The sequence below is a fragment of the Ursus arctos genome, unplaced genomic scaffold, assembly GCF_023065955.2.
Source record: "Ursus arctos isolate Adak ecotype North America unplaced genomic scaffold, UrsArc2.0 scaffold_28, whole genome shotgun sequence".
Taxonomy (NCBI): Eukaryota; Metazoa; Chordata; class Mammalia; order Carnivora; family Ursidae; genus Ursus; species Ursus arctos.
In genome coordinates, this window is record NW_026622963.1 from 30,608,385 (window position 1) to 30,635,028 (window position 26,644).

General features: G+C 42.1%; 1 protein-coding gene across 3 annotated transcripts in view; it reads left to right on the top strand.

The window, feature by feature from the left end:
• AGBL1 (AGBL carboxypeptidase 1) overlaps window positions 1-26,644 on the top strand; it is a 708,586-nt gene that overhangs the window by 397,945 nt on the left and 283,997 nt on the right. For all 3 annotated transcript variants that reach the window (XM_044388396.3, XM_044388398.3, XM_044388397.3), the window contains exon 21: window positions 4,546-4,722. In XM_044388396.3, the coding sequence (XP_044244331.1) occupies window positions 4,546-4,722 (177 nt within the window). The remainder of the gene's footprint in view (window positions 1-4,545; window positions 4,723-26,644) is intronic.

Below are 26,644 nucleotides of genomic sequence, written 5' to 3' on the forward strand. Positions count from 1 at the left end.
ACTGCTAGATGTGGATCACAGTGAATGGAGGAGAGGTGGCTTGAAATCAGCCCTTGTCACCCCTGCCTGGGAAGCGTCTCTCGTTTGTGACATTTCCTGGCATTGATCTTCATAAATTTCCAGTTGTGAGCAGTTGCAGAGATAACACCTGTGGGCAGTACTTACACAGCCGAGCATGTGCTAGGCACTGTTCAAAGCACCCCATGTGCGTTTATTCTTCCCAATCTTCCCAACGACCGTGTATTCTCAAATAGTCTGCAGCCATAGGGCATGCTTAGCCAATGTTTGCGGAGTGAATAGGTACTTTGAGTAGCATCCCGTTTCACACAGGAGGGAGGGGAGATGCAGAGAGGAGCTATAATGTCTAAGGGACCCATAGGTAGCAAGAGCTGGGATGGGGACCCCGGTGACGGCACCAGAGCTTACCTCCAGTTCTGACCTCAGTGGTCTTCTAAAGTGTGTGCTCTATGAGACAGAAACTAAATCAGGAGTCCACTATGCTGCAGTTCAGAATGAAAGAGGCAGTCAAAGCAGAAATGGGGCTTCCTTGGGAGTTTAGTAAACAGGGGATTATCTCAGTGAAGGGAAGGGAAATCTACAATGCAAAGAGATGTTTTCAAAACTTTTTTCCATCTTCAAAGTTTGAGTATTTGAGCAGAGTGACTCCCCTCTCTTCTAAATGTTCACCCATCAGCAGATTCCACTGTGAAGAGCACAATAACAACATTGCACATTTACTGAAGGTTCCAATTGCTTTAGCCCTTCACTCAAGGTAGGGACTATTCTTACCCTCCCCCTTCTATGATGACAGAAATGAGGGTTAGCAGAGTTAAATGACCTGCTCCAAGTCAAGACTGCAGAGTGTGAATCAGAATTCATACTTTTGATCCCTAGTCTCAACCATGCCCTTGCCACATGCTTAATTTGGAGAAAAGAGAAGGCAGTTGAGTTCTGTAGGGTTGACCACAGGGAACCAGAGCCCCAGAGAAGGCCTCTCCCTGGAAATGAGCTCTGAGCTAGGAGCTGTCTGGTGAGTTCATAGTCAGCACATCTTTGAGAGTTATAGTTTCTGTGAATTTGGAAAACCAGACAGGGCTTAGAAGAGTCAGCAGAAAGCAGATGAATTGAAATGCATCCCAGGCTTCTATAGTGAGCCTCAACACCAGAATTAATGATCAGATCATCCCTCCCCCACCAGCTGAGGTTGCTCTTGACCCAGCTGCTCCTGGACAAATGGGATTCAGTGTCTATGGGGATGCAGAAGACTCATTCTCAGGGCTGCTTCAGGTCTAGTCTTTTAATCCCTGCTGGGTGTGTGTTGAGACCCTGCTAAATGCCGGTTCCTGGGCCATGCTGTGTGTACATGATGTCATTCATTCCTTGTATTCCTTTACACACCCATGAGATTACAATACCTATTTCAGAAGTAGTTCTTGGCAGTGGTTAAGCCAAGCTCGTGTGATCTATCTTAGAAATCTGGGTTGGGGCGCCTGGGTGGCACAGTGGTTAAGTGTCTGCCTTCGGCTCAGGGCGTGATTCCAGAGTTCTGGGATCGAGCCCCACATCAGGCTCCTCCACTAAGAGCCTGCTTCTTCCTCTCCCACTCCCCCTGCTTGTGTTCCCTCTCTCGCTGGCTGTCTCTCTCTGTCGAATAAATAAATAAAATCTTTAAAAAAAAAAAAAAAGAAAGAGATCTGGGTTGACATTCTGGATTTGTCCTTACTAGCGCTGTGACCATTGAAAAGATACTTGTTGGACCTCTATATTATGAGATAATAACAGAACTTACTTCAAAGCCTCGTGATGATTAAAAGACCTAATGCATGTAAAATGCATAGTAAGTGTTCAGTGGAAAGGTATCTATTAGAATTTTTCAAGTTTTGGAAACCCAGATTAAGTTTAAGGGCACAGAGCAAGTGGGAAGGAAAAAGTTGAGGGTCCCAAGTCTTTTTCCATCCAAGATGGGAGATCCCTGGGAGCTTTGAAATAAGGCTCCAGTGGATCAATTCATATGTAGAGTTCATCTATTTCTTATTCATTTACAAAACAGAACAAGACAATCTCCAGCTATTATAGCTATCACTGTCTTCATTTCTCACTCTGACATAGATCAATTTGTGTGAAATCAAAAGAGAAATGGAATCAGGACTGTATTATCAATGCGGTAGTAGTTTTGGAGTCCATTATTTAATGAATGGATAAACTGTTGCTCTGGACATGTAGGAGAGATACTCCAGCTGCACCTTGTAAATCCCACCTCCTCCAGGCTCCAATGAAGGGGTCGTAGCTTGTAGAGCTTTCCAAGATACACACCATGAAATTGAACATGTGGTCATTTGCACAGGGGCTATATGAGCTAAGAAAATCAGGTTCACTTAAGAAAGAAAGGAGAGAGCATTTAAATAATGTCTAATTAGACTTTTTACAGCAAGGTTAAATGTTGATAAATTAAAACTATTTTCAATATTTTTGATCACTTTAGTTGCTATATATATAGCACACACATGTGTATATATATATACACACACACACACACACCTATCTATGTTACATATAGGGGTGTGTGTGTATATATATGTGTGTGTGTGTGTGTGTGTGTGTGTGTGTGTAAGCAGTCCCCGAAAGGTCTGGACTAGCACATTCTATTTATTTCAGGAAATAATTATGGAGTGCCCTCCATGAGCTGCACATCTTTGTGTGCAAAGATTTTCCTGTGAATGAGACACAGACCTGCCCTTATGGAACTTCTGGGCTGCAGAGGAGATAGAAAATAAACAGCTAATTACGTGAACATTAATTTTACTGTAATTGTGATGAACACTTTGAAGGAGAAAAATGGGGTGAAGGAATCACAGGGAGAGAGGGACAACGGTGGCTAGATGAAATCAATTATGGGGACAATTGTGGAGACTCAAGTGAGGACATTAACAGCTCATTTTCCAAGTTCAAATGATGCTGTAGGTCTGCAAGCTATGTGGGAACATAAAGATCAGACTAAATTATGTGAATAATTATGTTAACATATACCTATATCATAGGCAATTTATAATATAATTAATAATTGTATTAATCTTTATATTAGTGTAATTAAGTTATATTAAGCATGGGGACAGTAAGAACCCAGGGATATTAAGAGATTTGCTCAGTGTTCCAGAAATTAACAAAATTGCATTTCTTTAAAAATAATTTCTTAATTCAGATTCTCATTCTGCTGTTCCACCTTCTCCCCACAATTTGTCCAAAAGCCTGAAGTTTCACTGTTTGTTATCGAATGTGCATAATTTCATATTATGTGCTAGTTTGTGGATATTCTGTGAACAGAGAAGTAGAGAACCCTTCTTGCTAATGTCACAGAAGTTTGGGACTATCTAGGTCCATTATTTCCACTAAGGCAAGGGCCTGATGTGCTATCAAACTCCTGAGTCATCATCCTTGGATGGGGGAGGTCTGGTGACTAGGAGCCCGTCTCTGTCAGTCGGAGAGTGGAAAGGGTCTACAGACACTTCCTAAATATAGATTATGTGGTCTCACATAAAACTTTTCCTCCCTAGGAAATGGTGAGATAGAAGAACCTAGAGAGGGGGGTGCCTGGGTGGCTCAGTCAATTGAGCATCCAACTCTTGGTTTCGGATCAGGTCATGATCTTGGGGTCCTGGGATCGAGTCCCACATCAGGCTTCCTGCTCAGCAGGGAGTCTACGTCTCCCTCTGCCCCTCACCCTGTTCATGTTCTCTCTCTGTCTCTCTCTCAAATAAATAAATAAAATCTTTAAAAAAAAAAAAAAAAGCATCTGCCTTCTACTGGGGTCATGATCCCAGGGTCCTGGGATTGAGCCCAGTCTTTCTCCCTGCTCCATGGGGAGCCTGTTTCTCCCTCTCCCTCTGCCCCTCCCTCGGCTTGTGTTCTCTCTCTCTCTCTCTCTCTCTCTCTCTCGTGTACATGTACTCTATCTCTGTCATGAATAAAACTAAAAAAAAAAAAACCAAGATGAGACTAGAAAGTTCATTTTGGCAGTCATACCCTTTTAGGAAACTTTATATGCGACCCTCGGTGATTATCAATGACTTGTATATCCCTGGGATAAGTAAACAGTCCATAGTCTGACTTAGACCTAGAAAACCATGTGTGGTTTTGGGTGGGGTCCCTCTCTAAATTTCAGTCTCTGTGAAATCCATGGCTTTCCATGGAGTTTAGCACAGCAGTGTATGAGCTGAATGTGCATGCAACATCGGTCCACAGTGATGCCGAAACATGGAACTGAAAGATCATGGCCTTTGGAGTTGGCCAGGTTGGCATTTGGCTCCCATTCCAGCCTCTTTGTAGTTGGACTTAAATGCTATTTCTTTCTTGCTTTTCTAAGTCTCCGTTTCCTCATTTAAGAGCGAAAAAACAACAACAGACCCCTAGTATCCATTTCTTAGGGTTGATGTAAGATTTGCAGCAGTATATATTAAGTGTTTGATATATTGAAATGCTTAATAAATGTTGAGATGCTCTTTTTTATGATGCACATCCCCAACTCGTCATTTTATTTTTTTATCTCAGACTCTTCCCAAAATCCTTGATGAGCTAGCCCCAGCGTTCACAATGAGCAGCTGCAGCTTCCTCGTGGAGAAATCCCGAGCCTCCACAGCCCGGGTGGTGGTGTGGAGAGAAATGGGGGTGTCCAGAAGCTACACGATGGAGAGCAGCTACTGTGGTTGCAACCAGGGACCCTATCAGGTATGTGAGGCTCCGGCATACGCATGCTTTCTGTCCAGCAGCAATATACTGTAATGGGGGGGTGGTGGAAGAAGTCTCCTGGTTGTCTGGCCCAGCGACCTGATCTTGCAGAACGAGCTCAGTGGTCGTCTTCACTGGCAGCACCCGTCTGTGTTGATCCTGCAAGCAATTTGTACGTGCCTGCCTGTTTGGTTTCTCAATCATCTGTCCTTACCAGCAAGTGGCAGGGAGCCTCCCTCAGACATGTACCCCCAGCTTTTATGGACCTTCTGCCTGGCCCTGTTCTATGCCTGGGGATCTCTTGTTACCCTGTGCACCAGTCGGCGAGCTCCCCTTGCATCATCAAGGCCGTAGGTTGGTGCATACGTACTGTACTTTACATCTGTGTATTGTATGCCTCTATCTTATGTGCTTATCTAAATCAGCAGCTCTCTGCTACCCTGCTGTCCCCAGAGTGCACAGAAGTGAGTACATGACATGCATCTCCCCAACACGAGTGGGTCTGGGACGCAGGCTCTCGTGTCAAGGGAGAGGCTCGTATAAATCATGTTCTTTCTACAGCTATATTAACTGCATGAGCAGCTGGAAAGCTGCTGTGGCAGGCTCTTCTAGCTGCTCTTCCCACTCCCCCACTAGAGGAGCATAAATAAGGGACACCGTGACAGTGCCATGGTAATAGATTCTTTTAAATTTGTTAGGCGAGCTGACAGACTTCCATTCAACCCCAAGGATACCTGGACCTTACCCGCATTAAAGCGCATTGTGCTGGCTTTGATATTCTCCTGGAATAGCCAGGAAGCACTTGGCATCTACATGGCCCTGTGCTTGTGAAAATCTGTTAGCTATCAAACGGAGTATAGGCAGTGACAGGCGATGAATATTATCTAGCTGCCCACCTGGCCAAAGAGTTTTTTGGATACACAGGTCTACTGAACCACCAGCTTTGACCTATTAAATTCTGTTAAATAACCAGCTCGTTTAAGCAGTTGCTAAAAATAAATGTTCTGTTATTGAATTAATAAATTATTAGATCTGAATTAATACATTTTACCCACATGAATGTCGATGCAGAATAAGAAGAGATCATGGGAGGGGCATGGAATTAGGTACCAGCAGACCTCACTTTTCCACTTATCAGCAATGCTGCAAGCCACATACCTCTACGAACCTGTGTGTCGTGTATCAGATACTGATATTCATAAGGATTCCTCTCCTCCCCACTGCACAAGAGTTTTGTAAAGGCCAAAAGGGAATGCAGATAGGAATGCACCTGGAGGTGATATCATCAGGGATATGTTTGGTCTCTTGGCATTCAAAACCCATAGGACTGGGAAAAATAAGCTTGGGATATTGTGACTCTAAGGCCTGATGGATATATACTTGTATCCCTCTAGCTGTGTGCCTCTTAAAGGATAGGGGCCAGTCGCTTGTTTAAAGGACAACTGCATGCATCCTTCACAGATCTATTAGCTTGGTGACTCTCATTGACTTTGTTTCTCCAAGCCCCGGTTCAGGCTAACAGCTTCTGGTCAGATAAGCTTCAGTGCCATTCACCATAAGTCAACTAGAAACTCAAAGTCCTTTGGAGTTGTTTGAAAACTAAATGACTCATAGGTTCAGGCCCCTACCAACCCCCCATCTTCCATGTAACACACACAAAGGCTGTTACAAATGACAAAGAATGAAAGACGCGATGGCTTCACGTATCAGCTCAGCGTTTGCCCTGTGAAATTGTCCACGTGGCCTTGGCATGAGGTCTTTGTAGGAAAGGATGGAGAGGAATTGGCCAGAGAAAGCTCTAATGGTGCCAGACCTGGTTTTGCTTAACAATCCCATTCTCTGTATGAAACACCTCTCTGAATGGATTGGTTTTCTCTTTCCCTTTGTTTTTCTGTCCTTACAAACATTGTTGAGTCACTGAGCAGAATTGCAGACGGTGAGTAAGAGGATGATGAATAATTTTACATATGGGGGGGGGCACGCCAGGGGAAGGAAGGCAGCCCAGAGTTGGGTGTTTTGGTGATTTTTGTTTGAGGTATATAATGAAGTCTATGAGCTATAAAGCAGTATAGAAATTTCCATCCTGAACATATTGCAAATGATTTTTGTACATTGAGAAGCTTAGTCCCAGTTGAGTCCTGAGGTTATTATTCTAAGGTCATCTTTCCACTTTTTGTTTAGCATTACCATTTATCCAGAAGATGGAGGATACTTAAATACACCCATGAGGGGCATTCCTTCCTTCCTTCATAAGAATATAAATATTTTTGCAGTTTCTCTGGTTAACGCGGCTTTAAAGTAGTTCCAATCACTTCTCCCCCAGCACACTAAGTACTTGATTTGTTAGTATTGAAATGAAATATCATTTCTTACAGTGACATTTATGTTGGAACTGCATTAAAGAACATAAGCTATTGCCTTCAAATAATTATTATTAATATGATATTTTCTCTTCTATTTTCCAGTCTATAGTTAGCTAATTTAAAAAAAAAAAATCTCTCCCTTTTGTCTCTTTGGAATATAGTCTCTACTGCTAGGTTATACACTTAGATCCATAATTTGTATTTAATATGGAAGTCCCGCCCACTGAGAGATTTACTTTACCTATTAGGAATGGGCCAAAAGCTATTGAGGCTGCTGAGGGGAAAAGCCAAAATGGAATCATGCATCCTCTTGGGGCTCATTTTTTTAGAGGCATCCAGTCTATGTGGATAGGTGTGTGCCTCACACTGAGCGTTTGAGACCTGGGGTCACATACCTGGTGTGTTGGCACATACAAAAGCATGTGACTGGGCCCGGGGGGGCTGCTTGTGGCTTAGGACAATGTGAGTACTCCCAACCAAGCAGGCTGTCCACATGCTTGTTGGCAGTGCTGCTGACTTGGGGGCAGAGTGGGTCTTAGAGGAAGGACAGAAGATGGGTGACTCGGGGGGGGGGTCTGAAGATCTCAACAGATATATAAATCCCCCTACCTGCACACTTCCTCCATGGACCCCCCAGCAATCCATCCACTCCATCACCAACAGAGGGGTTTTTCAGTAACCCAAACCTATTCAAGTCACAGTATTGCCTATAGTCCTTCACTGTGTCTAGAGAAATTCCAGCTCCTTATCATGACAGGTAAGGCCTTTTGCAATCTCATTCGTTTCTTGAATGCTCAATACCTTGTTTAGCATAGTAGAGGTGTTGAATCTGTGGGATGATTGACAGACGAATGGATAAATAAATGAACAAATGGATGGCGATTTCCATGTAGAGTCAGATGATTACCCTCTCTGTCCATGAATCACTAGAAAAAGGAGGAATTGCATGGTCCAAATGTGATTAGAAGCCAATTTCAGGTGGAGATTTTTAGAGTCCTTGCAATGGGTAGTCATGGAAAATGTGTGGGTGAGAGAGGGAAGTGTGTCAGAATGCAATGCGGAGACCTCTCCGATCTGTCACTATCTGTGTGATTTGAGATCACCTAATATACGATTCCTTGAATGGATTCTAGTCCAAGCGGACTCTCACATGGCCACATTCTAATAACAAATGGTGATTCGACCGAGGGACTTCCGCTCGTACAAGGGGGGGAGGTGCTGCAGTGCACCTGCTTAGATCAGGACCAAGGTGCTTATTTTTCCAGCTGCTCACAGCTGGGTTCATCACCAGAAGTTGTCTGTAGCTGTTGGAAGCAGCCTTGACCAAAGCTACGGCTCCTTCATGTGAGCATCATGTATCCGATGGCAGGTCGAAGGTGGGTCCACAGGCCATGCCTCCTAGCCCCGGCTGGGAACACTCCACAGGGCTGTTCCAGCTCCAGAAACTCCCTGGAGGATGGCCCGGGGCCTCTGTCACAATTGTACTGCGGTTCAGCTTCCTCCTCTGCCCACTTCTGCTTTTGTCACCACTCACAGGTGCTGTTCCGGTGAGTGGTCCCCAGCTTACACCTGTATTTCCAAAAGGCTGGGATTGGGAAACAGATATGGGCACTAAGTGCTTCGCTAGTGAAGCTGGCTTGATAAGGATGAATTTCATACAGGAAACAGAGTCATCTCACTTGGCTTTCAGGGCTTCCAGTGTCCTCTTATTTATACTCTGCATGCTTAGCTGTTTCAGGAAGTGACCCCCACACAGCACTGGAGACCAAAGCTCAGTGAAGGGCCTCAGAGCAGGACCTCTGCTCCCCTCCTGCTCCCTCCAGAAGGCAGGCTGGGGGTACTAGTGTCCTGGGGCTGCCATCCCAAATCATCATAAATTGTTGGCTTAAAACTACATAAATGGATTCTTTCACAGCACTGGAGGCCAGAAGCCTGAAATCAGGGTACCAGCTACACTATGTTCTTTCTAAAGGCTCCAGGGGAGACTGTCCCATGCCTTTCTCTTAGCTTCTGGTGTTTCTTGGGTCGTAGATGCATCACTCCTTTCTCTACGTTTGTCATTGCATGGCCTTCTCCACTTGTATCCTTTGTTTTTTTTGTTTTTTTTTTTTAAAGATTTTATTTATTTATTCAACAGAGATAGAGACAGCCAGCGAGAGAGGGAACATAGCAGGGGGAGTGGGAGAGGAAGAAGCAGGCTCATAGCGGAAGAGCCTGATGTGGGGCTCGATCCCGGAATGCCGGGATCACGCCCTGAGCCGAAGGCAGACGCTTAACCGCTGTACCACCCAGGCGCCCCTCCACTCGTATCCTTTGTGACATCTTTCCCTCACTTAAAAAGAATATTATTTTGTTTATTTTTTATTGAAGTATCATTGACACACGATGTTACATTAGTCTCAGGTATATAATATAGTGATTTAGTAATTATATATATTATTGGTCTCTCCTCTGCTTATAAAGACACCAGTCATAGTGGATGTAGGGCCCACTGTACCCCAGTGTGACCTCATCTTAATTAATGACTCCTGCAACAATCCTATTTCCAGATCAGGTCACATCCTGGGGTTCTGAGAAGGACATGGATTTTGGGGGACACTGTTCAATCTAGTACACTGGGTCAGGCAAGGAGGTACAGAATATACAGATCCAAGAACCAAAAATAAGTTTTTTGGGATTTTTTTTTTTTTTTGAGATTTATTTATTTGAGAGAAAGAGATGGGCGGAAGGGGCAGAGGGACAGAGAGAGAGAGAATCCTCAAGCAGACTCCCCACTGAGCACAGAGCCCCACATGAGGCTTGACACAAGGCTCAATCCCTCGGTCCTGCGATCATGACCTAAGCCGAAACAAGAGTTGAACACTCAACCAACTGAACCCCCCAGGCAGCCCAGAAAGAAGTTTTTATTTCTGTCTTCATATTGTCATGCTGTGAATCTCTAAGCAAATTATGGTCACCCTTCATTTTCCTGTACCTCTTGATCAAGAAAATAGGAAGTTTTAGATTTTCTTGGAACATCCTGGAAGACAGATTTGAGGGTCACTCCATGTATGATGAAAGCTGATTAGCACTGCTTGGGAATTGTAATATATAATATCTTGAAGCAGCAACAATGATAACAAACACATTTATGGGACTTACTGTGTGTTAGGCCTTTTTTCATATATTAAATTACTCTATCTTTGCTACCCCATGCCAAAATACTCCAAAGTTGGTTCTTTCTCATCATCATCATCCTTGTTTTCCAAATGAAGATACTTGAAGAGGCCAAGAAACTTGCTTGATGTCACACAGCTAGTATGTTTTAGAACCAGGATTTGAACCCAGGCAGGTGTGGCACTGCAATCTTGGCTTGGACCCCCATGCTTTCTGCCTAGTAGGATGTCACTGGTGAAAGTCACCCTGGGCTTTGGAGACAGGAGACCTAGCTTCTGCTTTTGGCTGTCACTAAGCAGGTCTGCAGCAACATGTTTCTTATTTATAATCAGAAGACATAATGAGAACAAAGAAATGGGCAGGGTCTCTGCTAAAATCATGCTTGGGAAAGGTTGCATTTGCTGGGTAGCTAAGGGACTTATGGACCACATAGACCAGGGTGACCAGGCTTGGTTCTGAAACCCCAAAGAATCTTTTGTGGCCCATTTTGGTTATATTTTTCTAGGGAGAAAATATTGTGCTTTTAGCACCAATTTGCTAATTGTCAGAAGACTTTGTTCTGTCCTTCACATCCCTCCACCTGCCTTCATCCTGCTGTGAGACCTTACCCTTTCCTTTTTCTTTCCCCTCCCCTCCCCCTTTCCTTCCCTTTTCCCTTTATTTTCCTCCTTTTCCTTTTCCTTTTCTACCTTTCCAGAGTAAACAAAGAGGAATTGGAGGGATGCAATACCTGTATAGCAGTAGCTGCCATCAGCAGGGAAAGTGGGGGAAGCGGAGCTAGTCTTCAGTAAAACGTCAACTTAAGTTTACATTAATCCGCCTCCTAGGTGCTTTCCATGGTCACTTCACTTCCTGGTGACTTCTGTCCTTGGCCCATGAGCAAATGATTGCTCTCAACAGCTCCTTGGGCTTGCATGGCCTTTATTTGAGGACACCTGTGTTCCCCAAGCGTCCTAAACCCCAGAATTGCCTCTCTCCCAGGGTATGCACATATATACCGGGTCTTACAGACATACCAGTGGTTCTGAATGATGGCTTCATAGGGGGTGCATAACTTATTGTTTAGTGTGGGCACTTGTGACAGTTCCAAGGAGGGAACTTTAGCATTTAGCAGCCATGACCTTGAGACGGTTACCTGTCCTCTGTGACTTTTGGTTGTAAAAGTGATGTTCCTCACTGTTCCTACTTATGGAAATGTTATAAAGACTGAAGGAGCTACTGCCTATAAAACATTTAGCACTATTTTCATACTAAACACTCAATACCATTTATTGTCGGTCTTATTATTGATTGTATGTGAGAATATTTAATGGTGGTTTTCTTTTTTATTTTAAACACAGATGCTTAGACTCCAATCCTTAGCCATAATTATCTTATTCATACCTTCTTAATTAGAACCATTGAAGTTGGAGATCAGGTCTCTGTGATTTTATTCACTTAAATAGGAAGTCAGGGTTGAGAACCATAGATTTTGGCTTTTATAGAGACTCATATCCATATACCAATATTTATAGATTTAGTTATATCAAAGCCATTTCTGTGTGTATTACCTTGACATTTCCTCTACTGTCTACTCCTTATTCTACAAACTTCCTACGTAATCTAACCCATATTATAGTCAATTCATATATGAGGCCATAGAAAAGGGAAGAGGAATTTGCGAGCCTGAGTATAAGGGAAGGGGAAGGAAGGAACAAAGAGTGGAGGTCAGGACAGGGAACAGATTTGAATTTCTCCAAAGGTTGCTGAATTTAAAAGCCTATTCTAATCGTGAGCACAACTCAAGAATATATTTTGGATCACTGTTCTGTTGGAACCCATTTCTTTGTCCTACGGGCTGCCTCATATTAGAATATGCCTCTTTTTTTTTTTTTTAAGATTTTATTTATTTATTTGACAAAGATAGAGACAGCCAGTGAGAGAGTGAACACAAGCAGGGGGAGTGGGAGAGGAAGAAGCAGGCTCCTAGCGGAGGAGCCTGATGTGGGGCTCGATCCCATAACGCTGGGGTCACGCCCTGAGCCGAAGGCAGATGCTTAACCTCTGTGCCACCCAGGCGCCCCCTAGAATATGCCTCTTTCTAAGATCTGAATGGGAGTAGGGGGTAGGGAATCTCTTAATTTCATGAATGTAATCTGAGGCATAGTATTTCTCAAACTTTAATATGCATAGGAATTACGTAGGGTATATGATGCCGATTTCTGAACCATGTCTCCATGTGATCTGGGGTATGGCCCAGAAATCTGCATTTTATCGAGCACCCTTGAAGATTCAGATTCTGATGACCCAGGGCCCAGTCACTGAGAAATGGGGTAGGTTGCTAGGTTTTGCAGTTTCTGTTTTTGTCCACTTGCTCCTGATCTCCTTTGGGCTATTGAGAATTTTCCATGGCTTTTGTCATAAGTCTTAATTTCTCTGCTTCCCCCTGCCCTTGTGTGTGTGTGTGTGTGTGTGTGTGTGTGTGTTCATCTGTGTTTTTAGGTTATTGGCTTAGCTCTTCCACAAGCGTTGTATTTAAAAACTGTCTATATCCAAGGAGAGTTTAAAAATGTTTTTGTCTGTTTTTCTAGCTCCTGGGATGTCCCCAGGTCAAGATTTCTTAAATTGCTTATGAAACAAAAGAGTGTAGGAACAGATATAATTACATACAAAATTGTTGGCCTATGTGTACATTTTTTCTGGGGGAGAGAATCTATAGTTTTTCGGACCTGCTTGAAAGGGTGGCTGACCCCCCCAGTGATCAAGAGCTCATGCCTTAGTTTACTGAATCCAAGATCTCCGGAAGGCCCTTCACAGCTTCCTGGTTTCTGCTCTTAATTCAGCTCTAGAAGTGCTTGGCTTGACTTTGTGAAAATCAGGCAGAGTCTGTCACTAGCTGACGACGTCTACCGCCTTATCAAGGAGCACAAGAACAGTGACGCAGCTCCTTCAGTGCATATTGGAGTTCCTTACATATAAATTTTGGGTGATTACGTAGGACACTCATCTTTTCAGGACGATGCTGTTCACAGGTGGTGGTTCTGACCCAGGAGCGGTGACATCTGCTTCAGCTGGGGTTTGTTAGAAATGCAGAATCTCAGGCTCAGGGACGGTGTTAAGATCTACATTTTAACAAGGTCCTCAGGTGACCCGTATCCCTAGGAAAGTCTGGGAAGCACTGGTGTAGAGCTCCCTTGGTCAGCAGGGAGGTGAGAGAGAGGGTTAGGGCTCAGGAAAGGGAAGTTGGGAGTTCTGCTTTTTTACTGGGGCAAGGACATTGTTTCCAGAATTTTTGTGAGCTAGAATGAGATGCTGTGTGTGAATGGGACTTAAGAATTGAAAACGACCCTCAGTTTGAGGCATTCTATTCTGTTGATCTGTGCCAACATTTTAATGCTAGATGAGTGTATTGTTTTTCCTCCCCACCATTCCCCCGACACTTCTCTGCTCTAACCTTCTCCACTCTGGGGCTTTGAAAAGAGGACTATTTTCCAAAAGCCTGTTTGGCCATCAGAATGGCACTCATTCCTTTGTAAATAGAGCATTTTAGTGTGAGCCCCTATTTGAACCATTCACGTCAATACCCTTTTCTTCCTAATATTATTAACTGTAATTCAACAAGTGTTGCCTTGGCGTTCTTTTTTAAACCTCTGTATACGATCTCAAAGCACATTCTGAGCCATTTATTAACTCACTGCGGGCTTAATGACGTAGTGAAATAATGGTCTCATTCGGCAGCCCTCAATTCCATAATGCATGTCAGCATTATGGTAGAATATTAAAAGGAATTAAATAAAAATCAAGAGGCAGAGATGCTAATAAGATTGCCAGCAGGGGCCTTTCCTGGGATTACTAATGCCCTGGGAGCTGTGAATTTTAAATGCCCATTGTAGAAAATGGTCCATTGTATCAAAAATAAGGACAGAATCTGGCCCTTGGGATTGTCCAATGAGCCTCAAATGACCTCTGATCCTTTAAAAATAATTTGGCTTCAAAGGACCAAGAAGAAGAAAAGATGGTTTATCTCTGTAAATCTCACTTTCCCCATGTGATCAGTATAAGTGCAATCAACGAAATACTCTAAAGGAAAGGATATAAAACCAAAGAAAGAATTAATTTAATCCGGGGTTTTATGTAGCTTGTTTCATAGGGGAAAAGGACCAGCCAAACCTGAGATACGTTTCTTTGGTTCTGGCTACATGACAGAGTTCCTTGGAGTACCATCTCCCCACACGTGAGCTGAGAGAGGCGGAGTCCAGGTCCTGAGAGTTACCCACGGGATATTATCTCAATGAAACAGAGCGGACCCCAGACCTTCCTTGACTGTGAAGGACAGGTGATGGCTCCATTCCTCCAGCCGATTTTTCAATATTCTCTACCAGATCTTCCCTCCAACGGAGTGGCCTCAAAGACTTCTGTTTTTTTAAAACTAAGCTGTAATTCTCTTTATAGGCCTGTTTTCCCTGAATGTAAATGAGAAGAGACTATTTTAGAATACTTTGAACCATTAGCTATTTTTATATAAACTTATATCTGTTTTATTGATTCGTTAACATACATTTATTAGGTAGCTACTTTGCTTTAAGCTGAAGTTTGCGACTGGGGATATTTACAGAAAACTAAAAACACTTGGTGAAGGCCAGACACATGGTCAATTCATCTTCATTCATTCTTTTTTCATTCATCATTCAATAAACATTAAAAAAAAAATCCAGACAATATGTTAGGTGCCAAGAATATGACAGAGTGAAATTGACAGCTTCCTACTCTCTCAGGTTTATAGTCCAGCCAGAAAGGCAGTTAATTAAGTCAGCAGTAACAGCAGAGAGTAATATGAAAACAACTGGGTGCTGTAATATCACACAGAAGGAGATAATTTAGGGCTTTGCTAACTGTTGGTTGAGTTGAATATCAATTATCCACAAGTTATTTTTTGTGTGCGTGTGAAATTGGAAAAGGTAACTCACCTGGCAAAGTCGAAGGAACTTGTTTGAAAGGCAGGTTGAGTCAGGGAAGTCTTGATGTTTCTTTCACCTTACTTCACTTTCGTGCTATTTCTGGCTCATCTCGTATTTCCAGGCTCACCGTGGAATTCCATCCTGGGGGGGCACATGATGCTGGAGGACTCCGGAGCATGCAAGTGTGCTGTTCTACTCCTTCCTCCTGCATGCTCTCCGTACGGACACATGCAAGGCGTTCCTTCCATGTATTCCTAGGGAGCTGGCTCATAGTTCACCACACCTCCCTGAAGGCAGACCCAGAATTAGAAACATCAGAAATGTTTCAGAATCCTTCTTAGACTGGTCCTGAGTAGGGAAATTTAAATAACGGTAATCTTGATTATTTTCCGGAATGAATGTCTGTCGATATGTCCCCGAGTATTCCCAAACACAACAGAAATCACAGTAATAAAATACCCTTTGCTTAGTGGTTTATAACTCATAAAACACTTGCATAAACTTTAATATTTCAGGGGAGCCAGAAAACCACCACAACCTGAGCGTGAGGGAAAATGGGAGTGGGAGATAAGGGCAGTGAGCCTGGGATGACCTGGAAAGTGGTGCTGAGTGTTGCATTCCTGGGCCGGTCAAAGTGGTCAGGTGGGTTTGCTGGGCTTTGTGGCATGTGTCTGGATAAGGCTATATGCAGAACCATTTCCTGGAGGAGGTGTTGAGAAGGAAGAAGGACTTACCTGCCTGCTACACATGCCCCTCTTCCTGTTTCCCATTAGTTAAAGTGTGTCCCCAGAGAGGTAAGCTCACCTGTTCAAGTTCCATCATCAGGCCCCTTCTCCCAGCCACTCAGCTAAATCCGGAAATGGTGGGAGGTGCCCGGAGCTCAGGATGGGAGGCTGCCTGACCGGGCTTTATAATAGCAGCAATGAAGGAAGTCCTCCTAAGAACGCAACTGGTCAGCCCGAGGGTGTGGAAGCCTGAGGGTCCAGGCAGAGTTGGTGGCACCGGAGGCAAAGCCCACCACGGGGTCCAGGAGCTGACTTCACCAAGGGAATCAGGAGGCACCCAAGGTATGTCCTCTACAATTACCAAAAAAAAAAATTATTCTATTTTTAATCATGAAAGCTAAGAGCACAAATAGACAATATTCAACAAAAATATTCATAACCTTTGATCCTAAAATTCCCACTTCTAGAAATTTAACGCCAGAAGTGCACAAAGATACAGGCACAAGGATGCCATCGCTTGTTAATGGTGAGAAAGGAGAAATGGCCTTCTTCGTGAAATAAACAGTCGTTTGTCTGAACAGCGTGTGACTCAGAAGGCACAAGATAATTGGGTTCACATGGGCTTTAGCATTTCTAGCCACTAGCTCCATCATTTACCGACTGTATTTAGGGTAAATTATTTATTCTTTTTAACCTTTAGTGTAGAAATCAGAAAAATGGGGCTAATGATTGTACCTCCCTCAGCACGTTTGTGGGTAGAGCACTTAGGATAGCCGCTAACACAAAATACTGGCCAGTCCTTACCTTCATCAGCAGCAGTCCAGCGGTCATCTCCCTCATATATTGTTACTCTCTGTCTACTGATGTGAAAACTGAGATGGAGAAAATCTAAGTGGCATTTCTTTTTCTTTTTAAGATTTCATTTTTTAGTAATCTCTACACCCAACGTGGGGCTCAAACTCACAACCCCGAGATCAAGAGTCACACCCTCCACCAAGGGAGCCAGCCAGGCGCCCCTTAAGTGGCATTACTTAATGCTTGACAACTTGTCAGTGGTGGGATTAGAATTTAAACCATTCTAATTAAAATGGAAACACGAAATCCTGTGTTCCTCAGTAACAGCACGTTGCCTCATGTTAATGAAATGTTGGGGTGATATGAGGCTGGGGCAAGCAGTTCTGGTGTTATGTGGCAACATGTGCATCTGAAAAGATCTTGGCAAAGTATCAAAACAGGAACTTCCTGATGGATAATTGGAAAGTCTTACATTTGGTTAAAACAAAAAGAAATCACTCAGGTACAAGACGGTTTATTAAAAAAAAAATATTTAGAGGTTTTACTTACCGGTAATACAATATGATTAAAATGTGAAGTACGTTGCAAATGTGAATGTGATATTGGACTATGTTAAAATTATCGTAATTGGTTAGAACGAGAAGGCTGATATTCTGCCGTCTGTGTAATTGAGAAAATGTGTTCTGTCAGCAACAGGACTCGGCTTTTGAGAATTGTGGTAGAAATATGCAGTGGGCAGGTAAAAAGTGCCTTTTGAGCCAACCTAAGGATGATGGAGTTTATTTTCAAAGATAATAGATGTTCATCAGTGTAATAAAGGAGAGACGTACTGAGATCCTATCTGTCTTTTAACAGCTGTGTGCTGAAGGGGCCTGGCGGGGACAGAAACCAGTCAGGGCGCTGCTGTAGGTCCATGGCTGGAAGGAGGGCAGAGGTTTGGGAAGCAGGTGAGAGAGACAGACACATTCAAGAGGAGGTGGAACCGACCGGCACTGGTAAAGGGCTGGACGGGGTGGTGAGGGACGGAGAAGTGGGAACAACTCAGGTGACTCCCAGGTGGTGGGACTGGGTTCAAGATAGGAAACGTCAGGGAAATCATCTTATGGGCAGGTGTGAGAGAGGAAGGCTGACCATACGTATCAGGAAGTGCAACACAGGCAGGGAAACTGACTACTTCCTTGCATGTTACAGACGACATTAAACAATCAGAGTTTGGCTTAATAGATAAACTCTGTGGCCAGCTCACTGGGGGAAGTTCTTGATTCTGTGATCAGAACGTTAATGCGGGAGAATGTGAAGTTACTGCATTACCCTTATGAGGGACTTTCTAACATATGCTCATTACTGCTTCAATACAACTGACCTTATCCTCCTCGCAGCCCAATTTAAATTCTCAAGCTTACTCCATCTATGCACCCCAAAATGCTTATTATAGGTTTCCTTATTGCTACTAACTTCCCAAAGCTATCTTGACTGAAGAAAGGTGCTCTGGGTCAAACCTGACTATATATATAGTCTTGGAAGTCTTGGAGATATGTATCTCCACACACACACACACCATACATAATATATAGTATAAGTATATATTTTTTCTAACCATAATGTAGGAAAATCAAAGGAAAAAATCAGTATGACCCAGAAATATGTATACATATGTCCACCATTGATTTTGTGGTTTTGATGTTTTTCTCTAGACTTGGACCATATGCACATCTTTTACCGAATTGTCATCAATCAGTACCTGTATTTGTGGATTATTCATTAAAAAATTTCTTGGGGGGAATTATTCATTTTTTAATTAACATTATGTCATAAGAGATTTCCAGATTTCTCTGAAGCCTCCATGCTTTTAACAAGCGCATTTCCCCCCCCAACACTGCATTTATCACACTGCAGTTTGCTTAAGATTGTTAGACGGGTTGCTTCTAAGCTTTTGGCTGTTTTATGCAAACTCTAGGAAGGAGTTCGTTATGTATAATTTTTCCCCACTCACCACCGATATTTTCAACTAATAAAGAGTCCCAAAGGGGAGTTGGTAGGTTAAAGTGTTTTAAAAAGCATTATGGAACTTGTTCTTAGAAAATATCATTCACCCAATTGAGATTGGACCTGGCCTTGACCCCTTGGTCACAGTCAGTGTTGAGAAGTTGAATTTCACTTGGGCTTTTTAGTTTAACCATATACATAGCACATTTAAGCTAAATGAGTGGGCAACTCAGCATAGGAAGAAAGGATAGAAATGGAATGGCTACTTTTATTTTAAATATTTTTCTCAAATTCTGGCATCTCTTGATTTTGGTAGGTTCCTTCTTCTTTTCCCCCAGATCAGCTAATGGGAAGCCCTAGTGCCAGTGTTTCTTATAAGTTTTTTATGTGATATGTTGCCAAAGAAAGGAATTCATGTGTTTGTTTGTCAATTTATCTTTTAGCTTTTGTGAAATAATACCCTAAAAGAAACCATTGAAACAACCGTCAGGTTAACTTGAAAATTGGATTGTCATTTCATCATTCATTTAGAATGTCCTTTACCACCGACAGTCATTGCCAATTACCATAACAAACCAATTTTGGGGTCCTAGCATTCCTTAAGGCACTCCTCCATCACCCTTGAATGGGTTGAGTACAGCTGTTCACAATCAACCCCATAAGATAACCTAGAACTAAAACCTTTCTCTCCCCCAAATCTCCCTGATAGAGAAACTTCCTCACTGGATCAGCATTGGCACAAAGAGAAGACCTTTGTAATTTTAGTTGTTAAACATTAAAGAGATTACCGCGGAAGGTTTCCTTCTAGGAAATGGAACACAGAAGACTTCTCTTCTTTAAGGATTCAGAATACAAGTTTACTTTGGATTACCAGGTTCATATGCAATGATTATGGATATATGTTGGCATGAGACATAAAGGATTACTGCTCCAAGGGTGATCTTTGTAGCTCAGACTTTCTCCAACTTGGTACTGCTATCATTTGGGGCTGAGCAGTTCTTCGTTGTAGTGACTGTCCTGTGCATTGTAGAATGTTTAGTGGCATCCCTGGCCTTGTCCCATCAAATACCAGTAACACCTCCCTAGACATGATAACCAAAACGTATCCAGACATTGTCGGTTGTCCCCTTGTGGGTCAGAATCAGCATTATTGAGAACCATGGTTTGCTACATGTTTCATTTCCCAAGTCCCCTCTTTGAGTCTCGGTCTCCCCATCGGAAAAATCAGGAGATTGAATTGGTTGATATCCATGTTACTCTCCAATTAGAAAGGTATTGGAACATTCTTGAGCCAGAGAAGTGGGCTTCATGTCTATATGATCTTCCAAACCCTAGACTTTTGTGATTCCTCGAGTTAAACAATCACAACAATGTTTTGAAAATATTTTCAAAGAAACACCAGTGTTATCATTGGGGAATACAAACAAAATGGGCTACTGTTTTCCCTAAGGGAGAAAAAAATTTTACAGACCGGGACTAGAAATTTTATTTGTGCTAATGCCCTAAAGTTTTAAGATTAGAAGCAAACTGTACTATAATGGAATCAGAAGATAGAAAAGTGACCAAACTAAAAATGAAATAGGAGTGAAGGAAAAGCTAATAGACTTCAAGTCTAAAAATATACACCTCACTTAACATCAACAAATGGGTAGAGAAAAAAGCTCAAGAAGTCCAAGAACTGATTTCCTAACAGCACATGTTTGCACTGGGAGTCTTGTTCTTTCATCATTTGGCTACTTAAGTTTCAAAGACTGGAGAGTAGGTGTGATATCCATCATTTGTGTTCAGGGTAGATGGGGAGGAGTGATTGATGAATTCAAGACCCTGGTGAGAAGTAGAAGCTCTGAAGTTCTACCATAGCTGTGAGGGTGGGTGGGACTGTGCAGACAGGTGACCAAGAATAGCAAGCCGTACTCCACATTCCACGGCCATCACCCTGCAAAGGGCTTTTGTAATGCTTAGTGTCTGGACACACAGGCTTGTCAGCACACCCCGTGCACTGAATAAAACCACTGGATTTGGGTCCAACTTCATAGGCAAGAACATTCGCATCTGAGAGAGAACTCCTGACAAAATTGAATCAGAAAGAAGAGGAAAGGATACTAAATCTCTGTCTTTTGCTCTCTTCTCTCTCTCCTAACCCTGTATCTAAGTTATCCAGGCAGGGCAACTTCTAAGAGTCGTACAGTAAGCATTTGTGACTATGAATGACAAGTAATGTTATTTAAGTGCTTGACCTCATAATAACTCATCATACTTGTTACCATACATCTTACCTTTGCATGTGTTAGATGAACTGCCAGTATAAACCCATAAGGTAGTTGCTACCTCTTAGAATAAGGGAATTAGGGCAGAGAATAGTTAGGTAACATGTCCAAAGTCACACGGAGAGTAAGTTGAAAGAGCTGGGATCTGAACCCAACCAGACTCACTCCTGGAGTCTTTGCCCTTGACTGCTCGCTTGTGCCACTTGACTGAGCATGTTCCGGCATGGTCTTGCATCATCTTAACCACCACCTTATGAGTAGGTATTATTTTCATCTTTTTCCCACAGATTAGGAAACCTAAGTGCACAGAGGTTGAATTACTTGTCAGGGTCACATAGGAACAAAGTAAGGAATTGGGGATTCAAACTGGTTTAGACAACCCTCAGCCTTTGCTCTGACCTCCTCTGGAAGAGCTACAGGGCTTGTACGAAGCAACTTCGTAGTGTGGCAGATGTTGCTGGAGTCACACAGAGTATATGGGGTAGCATACCCTCCTTTTCCAGAAAAGAAAGGTGTGACATTTGGTTGCTTAGAAGGGAATAACCAAAAAGGCTTCATGGAGGGGGTAGTATTGGCTAGGGCTTGGGGAAATGGGCTTAATTTTATGGGCAGAGATTGCAGGGAGAACATTCTAGGAGGAAAAACCAGCATATGCAAAGGTACAGAGATTGAGTGGTGTAGGGTGTCCTTCTGGAAATGTCATCCAGCAGGTCATGGGGAGGTTTAGGGCAATGAGAGGGGTGCACCCTTTCCTGAAACAGACATGCTATGGCTTTCCTGAAGATATTCTTGAAAGGGCAGTAATTCAGGGAAACTTAGAACTCGGGAAAAAAAGTTCAGGGTACAAAGAGATAAGGGCACACTGACAAAAGCCAGTACTGTTGGATGGCCTCAGAAAGTGACCAGTCATAGTGAAGATGCTACCATGGGGACCTGTGTCGTTATCACCCAGCAGTGCCGAGGCTGGGTTACCTTCCAAAGTGGGGGCCTTTGGGGTAAAAATCCTGAAATGAGAGTCCCAGCCCAGGAGGAAGCTTCTAACTCTTCCACAGACCCTGAGGATTTACTAGAAAGTCAGAGTTTTTTTTTTTTTAGTCACCATTCTTTTTCTGAAACAAATAACTGGTATGTACGTGCGTCTATATGGAAAGTGTTACTAATCACTAATGTATATGTTCTGGATTGTCAGTGATTCTAAAGATTAACTCCTATAAAGGCATCAATAATGTTTATGTAGAATTGCCACAATTAGGGATAAGAGTCAAGTCTCTGAAGAGAATTTTTAGAAGTCTGCATTAATAGAATATCGTGATATAGAGTGAGCCTGGGGTGACTACTTACCTGATGGGAAATATAATCCGTCCCTTCAGTGAAGGTGAGTGAAGAATCGAAGCTTTAGGGGCCTCGGTCTCTGACATAGTTGGTCTTATCCAGTCACCACCGTCTGAAGAAAATTCAGCCAATAGGATTCCTGCCAGTGCAAACAAAGGGACATGCCCCAGGAAAAGAAAATTGACCACAGTAGCTAGAGAGGACAAGCCTGCCTTTTGTTCCCTGTTTGAGGGAAGTTAATTCCGGGAGGGTTGGGATCTGTTGTTTTAGTCTTTGCAACATGTTTAATAGGTCTGAAGCACGCATACACCTAGATCTCATTTGCCTGGGGTCAGGCACCATGGCAACCACCATGGTAACCCTCTGCCACTGCAGATCAATTATGTTTCTCATTTCTAGCACTTCCATAAAATCTGGGCTCCGGTCTCTACTGCTTTTATTCAGTATGATGCTTTTGAAATTCTTCATCTGGTGCAACATTGCTTTTTTTCAATGATAAACCAACCCTGCATTCCTAGGATAAACCCCTATTCGTTCACGATTAATTTTCATTTTATGTGTTTTTAGAGTCCTTTTGAAAATAATTTGTTGCAGATTTTTTTCATGTATGCTTTTGAGGTATATTTGTTTTTAATCTTATTTTTGTATTGTTTTTAAGTTTTGTACACAGTATAATGGTAGTCTCATGAAATGTGATAGAAAATACTTTTTCCTCCTAGTTCATAAAATAGGTTGGAGAATGTTAGTATTATTAATTCTTCAAATATTTGATAGAATTCACCAGTGAAATCATCTAAACCTGGATTTTCTTTGTGGAAATTGGTTTTTTTTTTTTTTTTTTAATAATGAGCTTAGGCTTTGGTCACTTTCTAGTACCTTCAATATATATATATATATATATATATATATATTTATTTAAAAATATATATATATAAATTTAAAATATATATATATATATATATATATATATATATATATATATATTAAAAAAAAATTCCTGGTGCACTCCTGCCTTAGGGGTTTGCATTAGCACTCCTTCTTTTTGCAGAGATCTACATAGTGGGTGATTAACACTTTCAAGTCCTCGCTCAGCTCTTCCCTCCCATGGCAGCCTTGCTTGACCACCCTGTTGAAATCTGTAAATGCCTAGTTCCTTACCCTCAGGGTTCCCAGTTCCATTTGCTCAGCGTTTCCTTTTTCCCCCATTACTCATCACCTTCTAATATTATACAATTTACTTATTTGTTACATGTATTATTTATTGTTGGTTCTCCTGTTAAAATTTAATCTTCTCAAAAGCAAAAATCTTTGTTTGCTTCACTAATACATTATATCGTGCACCTAACAGACACATAGCTGACATTCTACTAATTCACATTGAGTGAGTGATGTAGAAAGGTAGTTCCCATTTTCTAAAATAAGATCTATCTACCACATGTTTATCTCTCCATCCATTCAACCATGCAGCCATCCATCCATTGTATATCTATAATTATTGCTCTATCTATACCTATGTCTATATATCTACTATTTGCTATTTAATTTTGAACATTTACTTTTTGTCAGGCACGATGTTAAACCTGGTGAAAAAGTAAGGAAATGTCAGTGATATGCTAAAGCTACTCATATTGGCTTGTTAGAACTGATTGTTAGATCTTCGGGAATTTTCCAAGCTAAATGTTAAACCAATGATTGCTTGACATTGGTCACGGTAAGAGCATTTGCATCCTAGAAATTGGGAAATTCTGCAAATCAGTTTTTTTCATCACATCCCAACCACAGAGCCAGTTTACCATTGTCACTGGAAACATAAGACCTGTCTCTTGCCATGGAGCCATTAAACTCCTTTTTTTTTTTTTCAAATTTTATTTATTTACTTGACAGAGAGACAGCCAGCGAGAGAGGGAACACAAGCAGGGGGAGTGGGAGAGGAAGAGGCAGGCTTCCAGGGGAGGAGCCTGATGTGGGGCTCCATCCCAGAACACCAGGATCACGCCCTGAGCCGAAGGCAGCCGCTTAAAGACTGAGCCACCCAGGCGCCCCTGAGCCATTAAACTCCTAAGCATATAGACCCCATATAATAGAACTCAACATGATACTTAAAATGGATTCTTGCAGTATTATGTTTTGTGGAAATAAATGCAGAATCCCTAGGTTAATTATTCAGAGCTTACTATAACAAGGGAATAAGCCACCATCACCTATGTTTGGCATAGACTCAAAAGCAGTGAGGTGGTTAGAAAGCTTCATGGTGAGAAAAGGGGAAGACTGCAGATATGAGGTTTGTTGGCACGGGGAAAATGGATAAACGGTAGTAGGGAAACTTATATGATTGGTTTGGGGAGAATATTCGTCTTTCTCTAGTTGGATGACAGGGGCAACAGTGAGACGTTGGCCATTGTTGACCCAGTTTTGACCATTCTGGGTGATTGCTGCAGAAAGGTTTCACTTTCTGGGCTTCTTATATGGATCAGAGTTCTATTGTCGTAAATGGTCTCGCCATCATCTGTATATTCAGTCTCTTGGGCCTCTATTTTGGTCATTCTTTTGCTTGTGAGAGATTGACTAATTCAGAGAAGGCTCAAATTTGTATCTCCACTTCTCAAGAGATTGTCACCATCATCAACTGTTTTTGTGAGATCTTCTTGACCTTTTCTTATTGTGTCATCATGGGGAGGAGCTGTTGAGTGAGCATCAGTGCAGAAGCATTTAAAACTCTGGATGGAACGCAGTGGATGAACGTTATTACCACTCTGATAAAAACAGCAATAAATAGTTCCTCTAAGATGCTTTGCACCCAAGAGCCCCCACTGCCAAGAGTCCAAGTCCCAGAAGCTATGGGGATCAACGCTATAAATCTAAGTAGACTTTAACTTAATCTGAGGTGTAGCCTGTTCCACCTTGCCTGTTTGATCCACGTGCAAAAAAGGCATTCGCAAGGATACAGATGTCACCGTGGCGAGCCCATAAGAAATGTAGAACAATGTGATCATACGTTACTATTCATGTCAACAAGTGAGGCTGATCCACGTTCCATCTAGGGCAGAGGTGGTATCCTTAATGACTTCTGCCAGAGTTAATGATAAGTTTCTTACAGTTCTTTGTTTTTATGTGTATGCCTCCCACTGTTTGGAATACTGCCCTGACTGTGCTCATAACCAGTGGGTCCCTTTAAAATATGGAAGCATCTATGCTAAGATATTGTATTGAGGTGACTTAAAGACATGTTAATGGCATTTAAATATAAAAATTCAGCTTAGATTTTGTTGTTCTTTAGGCAGTAAAACTATGGCCCACTGTTGAATGTCAATAGAAAGATGAATTTGGTATTAAGAAGAGCTGTGCCAGTAAAGCAGACTACCTTGAGAATGTGTTGGGCAGCTTGCTATTAAATGCTTTCAAGCGGTGGTTAGTCGTTGCGGGAATGTCTTTGGGATAGTGTATAGCATTCCGGCTTTGAATGGGGAGTTGAAATAGATTAACTTTAATGTCTCTTTCAATGTTAAGAGTCTATGACTCAGAATGATTCTTGAGAGATGCTGATTAATGACTGACTGCTATAAGAAAAAGGGAAATGACTTATTTTAGGGTAATCATATAGAGGAAATAGAGGGAGGTTTCACAGTGGACTGACTTTTGCTTAGTTTCTGAGCCAGAGTTAGAAAGGGAGATTTACTAGCCTTATGTTGTTTCATCTGCCATACAGAACATTCTATAGTCCTATGTTCTTCCCCTAATAATTTGGTGTATTTTCTCTTTAAAGACTATGTGAATCATGTAACTGAAAATGTTTCTATTTTTATTTTTGCTGGCTTGAAACCCAGGGGCAAATTTTCAGTTAAACATTTGAACTGTGTGGTTCAGATTGCCTCTGTCTGTGCTTTTTCTTTTTGGCCTCAATCTCCTATTCTAAATGACATTGTCTTGGCCCTTTATTTTTATGTTTGGAATTTAGTTATATTATGCATTCTTCAAAATACCTCAAATCCTTTGTGAAATGAGATGGAAAATAGATCAATGGATGAATATGTGGATATATGCATAATGACAGCAAATTGGTGTTCCTTTTGGTAAGTGTAAGTAGTGATGTCATCATATTCCATGATGATCTGGTCAGCTATCAATCTCTATCATTGTCAGCAATTTCCTCCGCCACCCAATATCCAAATTTTTTTTCCCCAGATAGGTTCCCGTTGTGATAACCATCAGCCTGCATTCAATCCTGATTCTGAATAATGGTGATAAACAGTGGACTCTAAATGGTTAATAGCAACTTGGTTGACAGTGTCCTAGGCTTTGCTTTGCATATCATTATTAGGGTTCAGTAGATGCCAGACATATGCAGAAAGGTGCTTCTCACA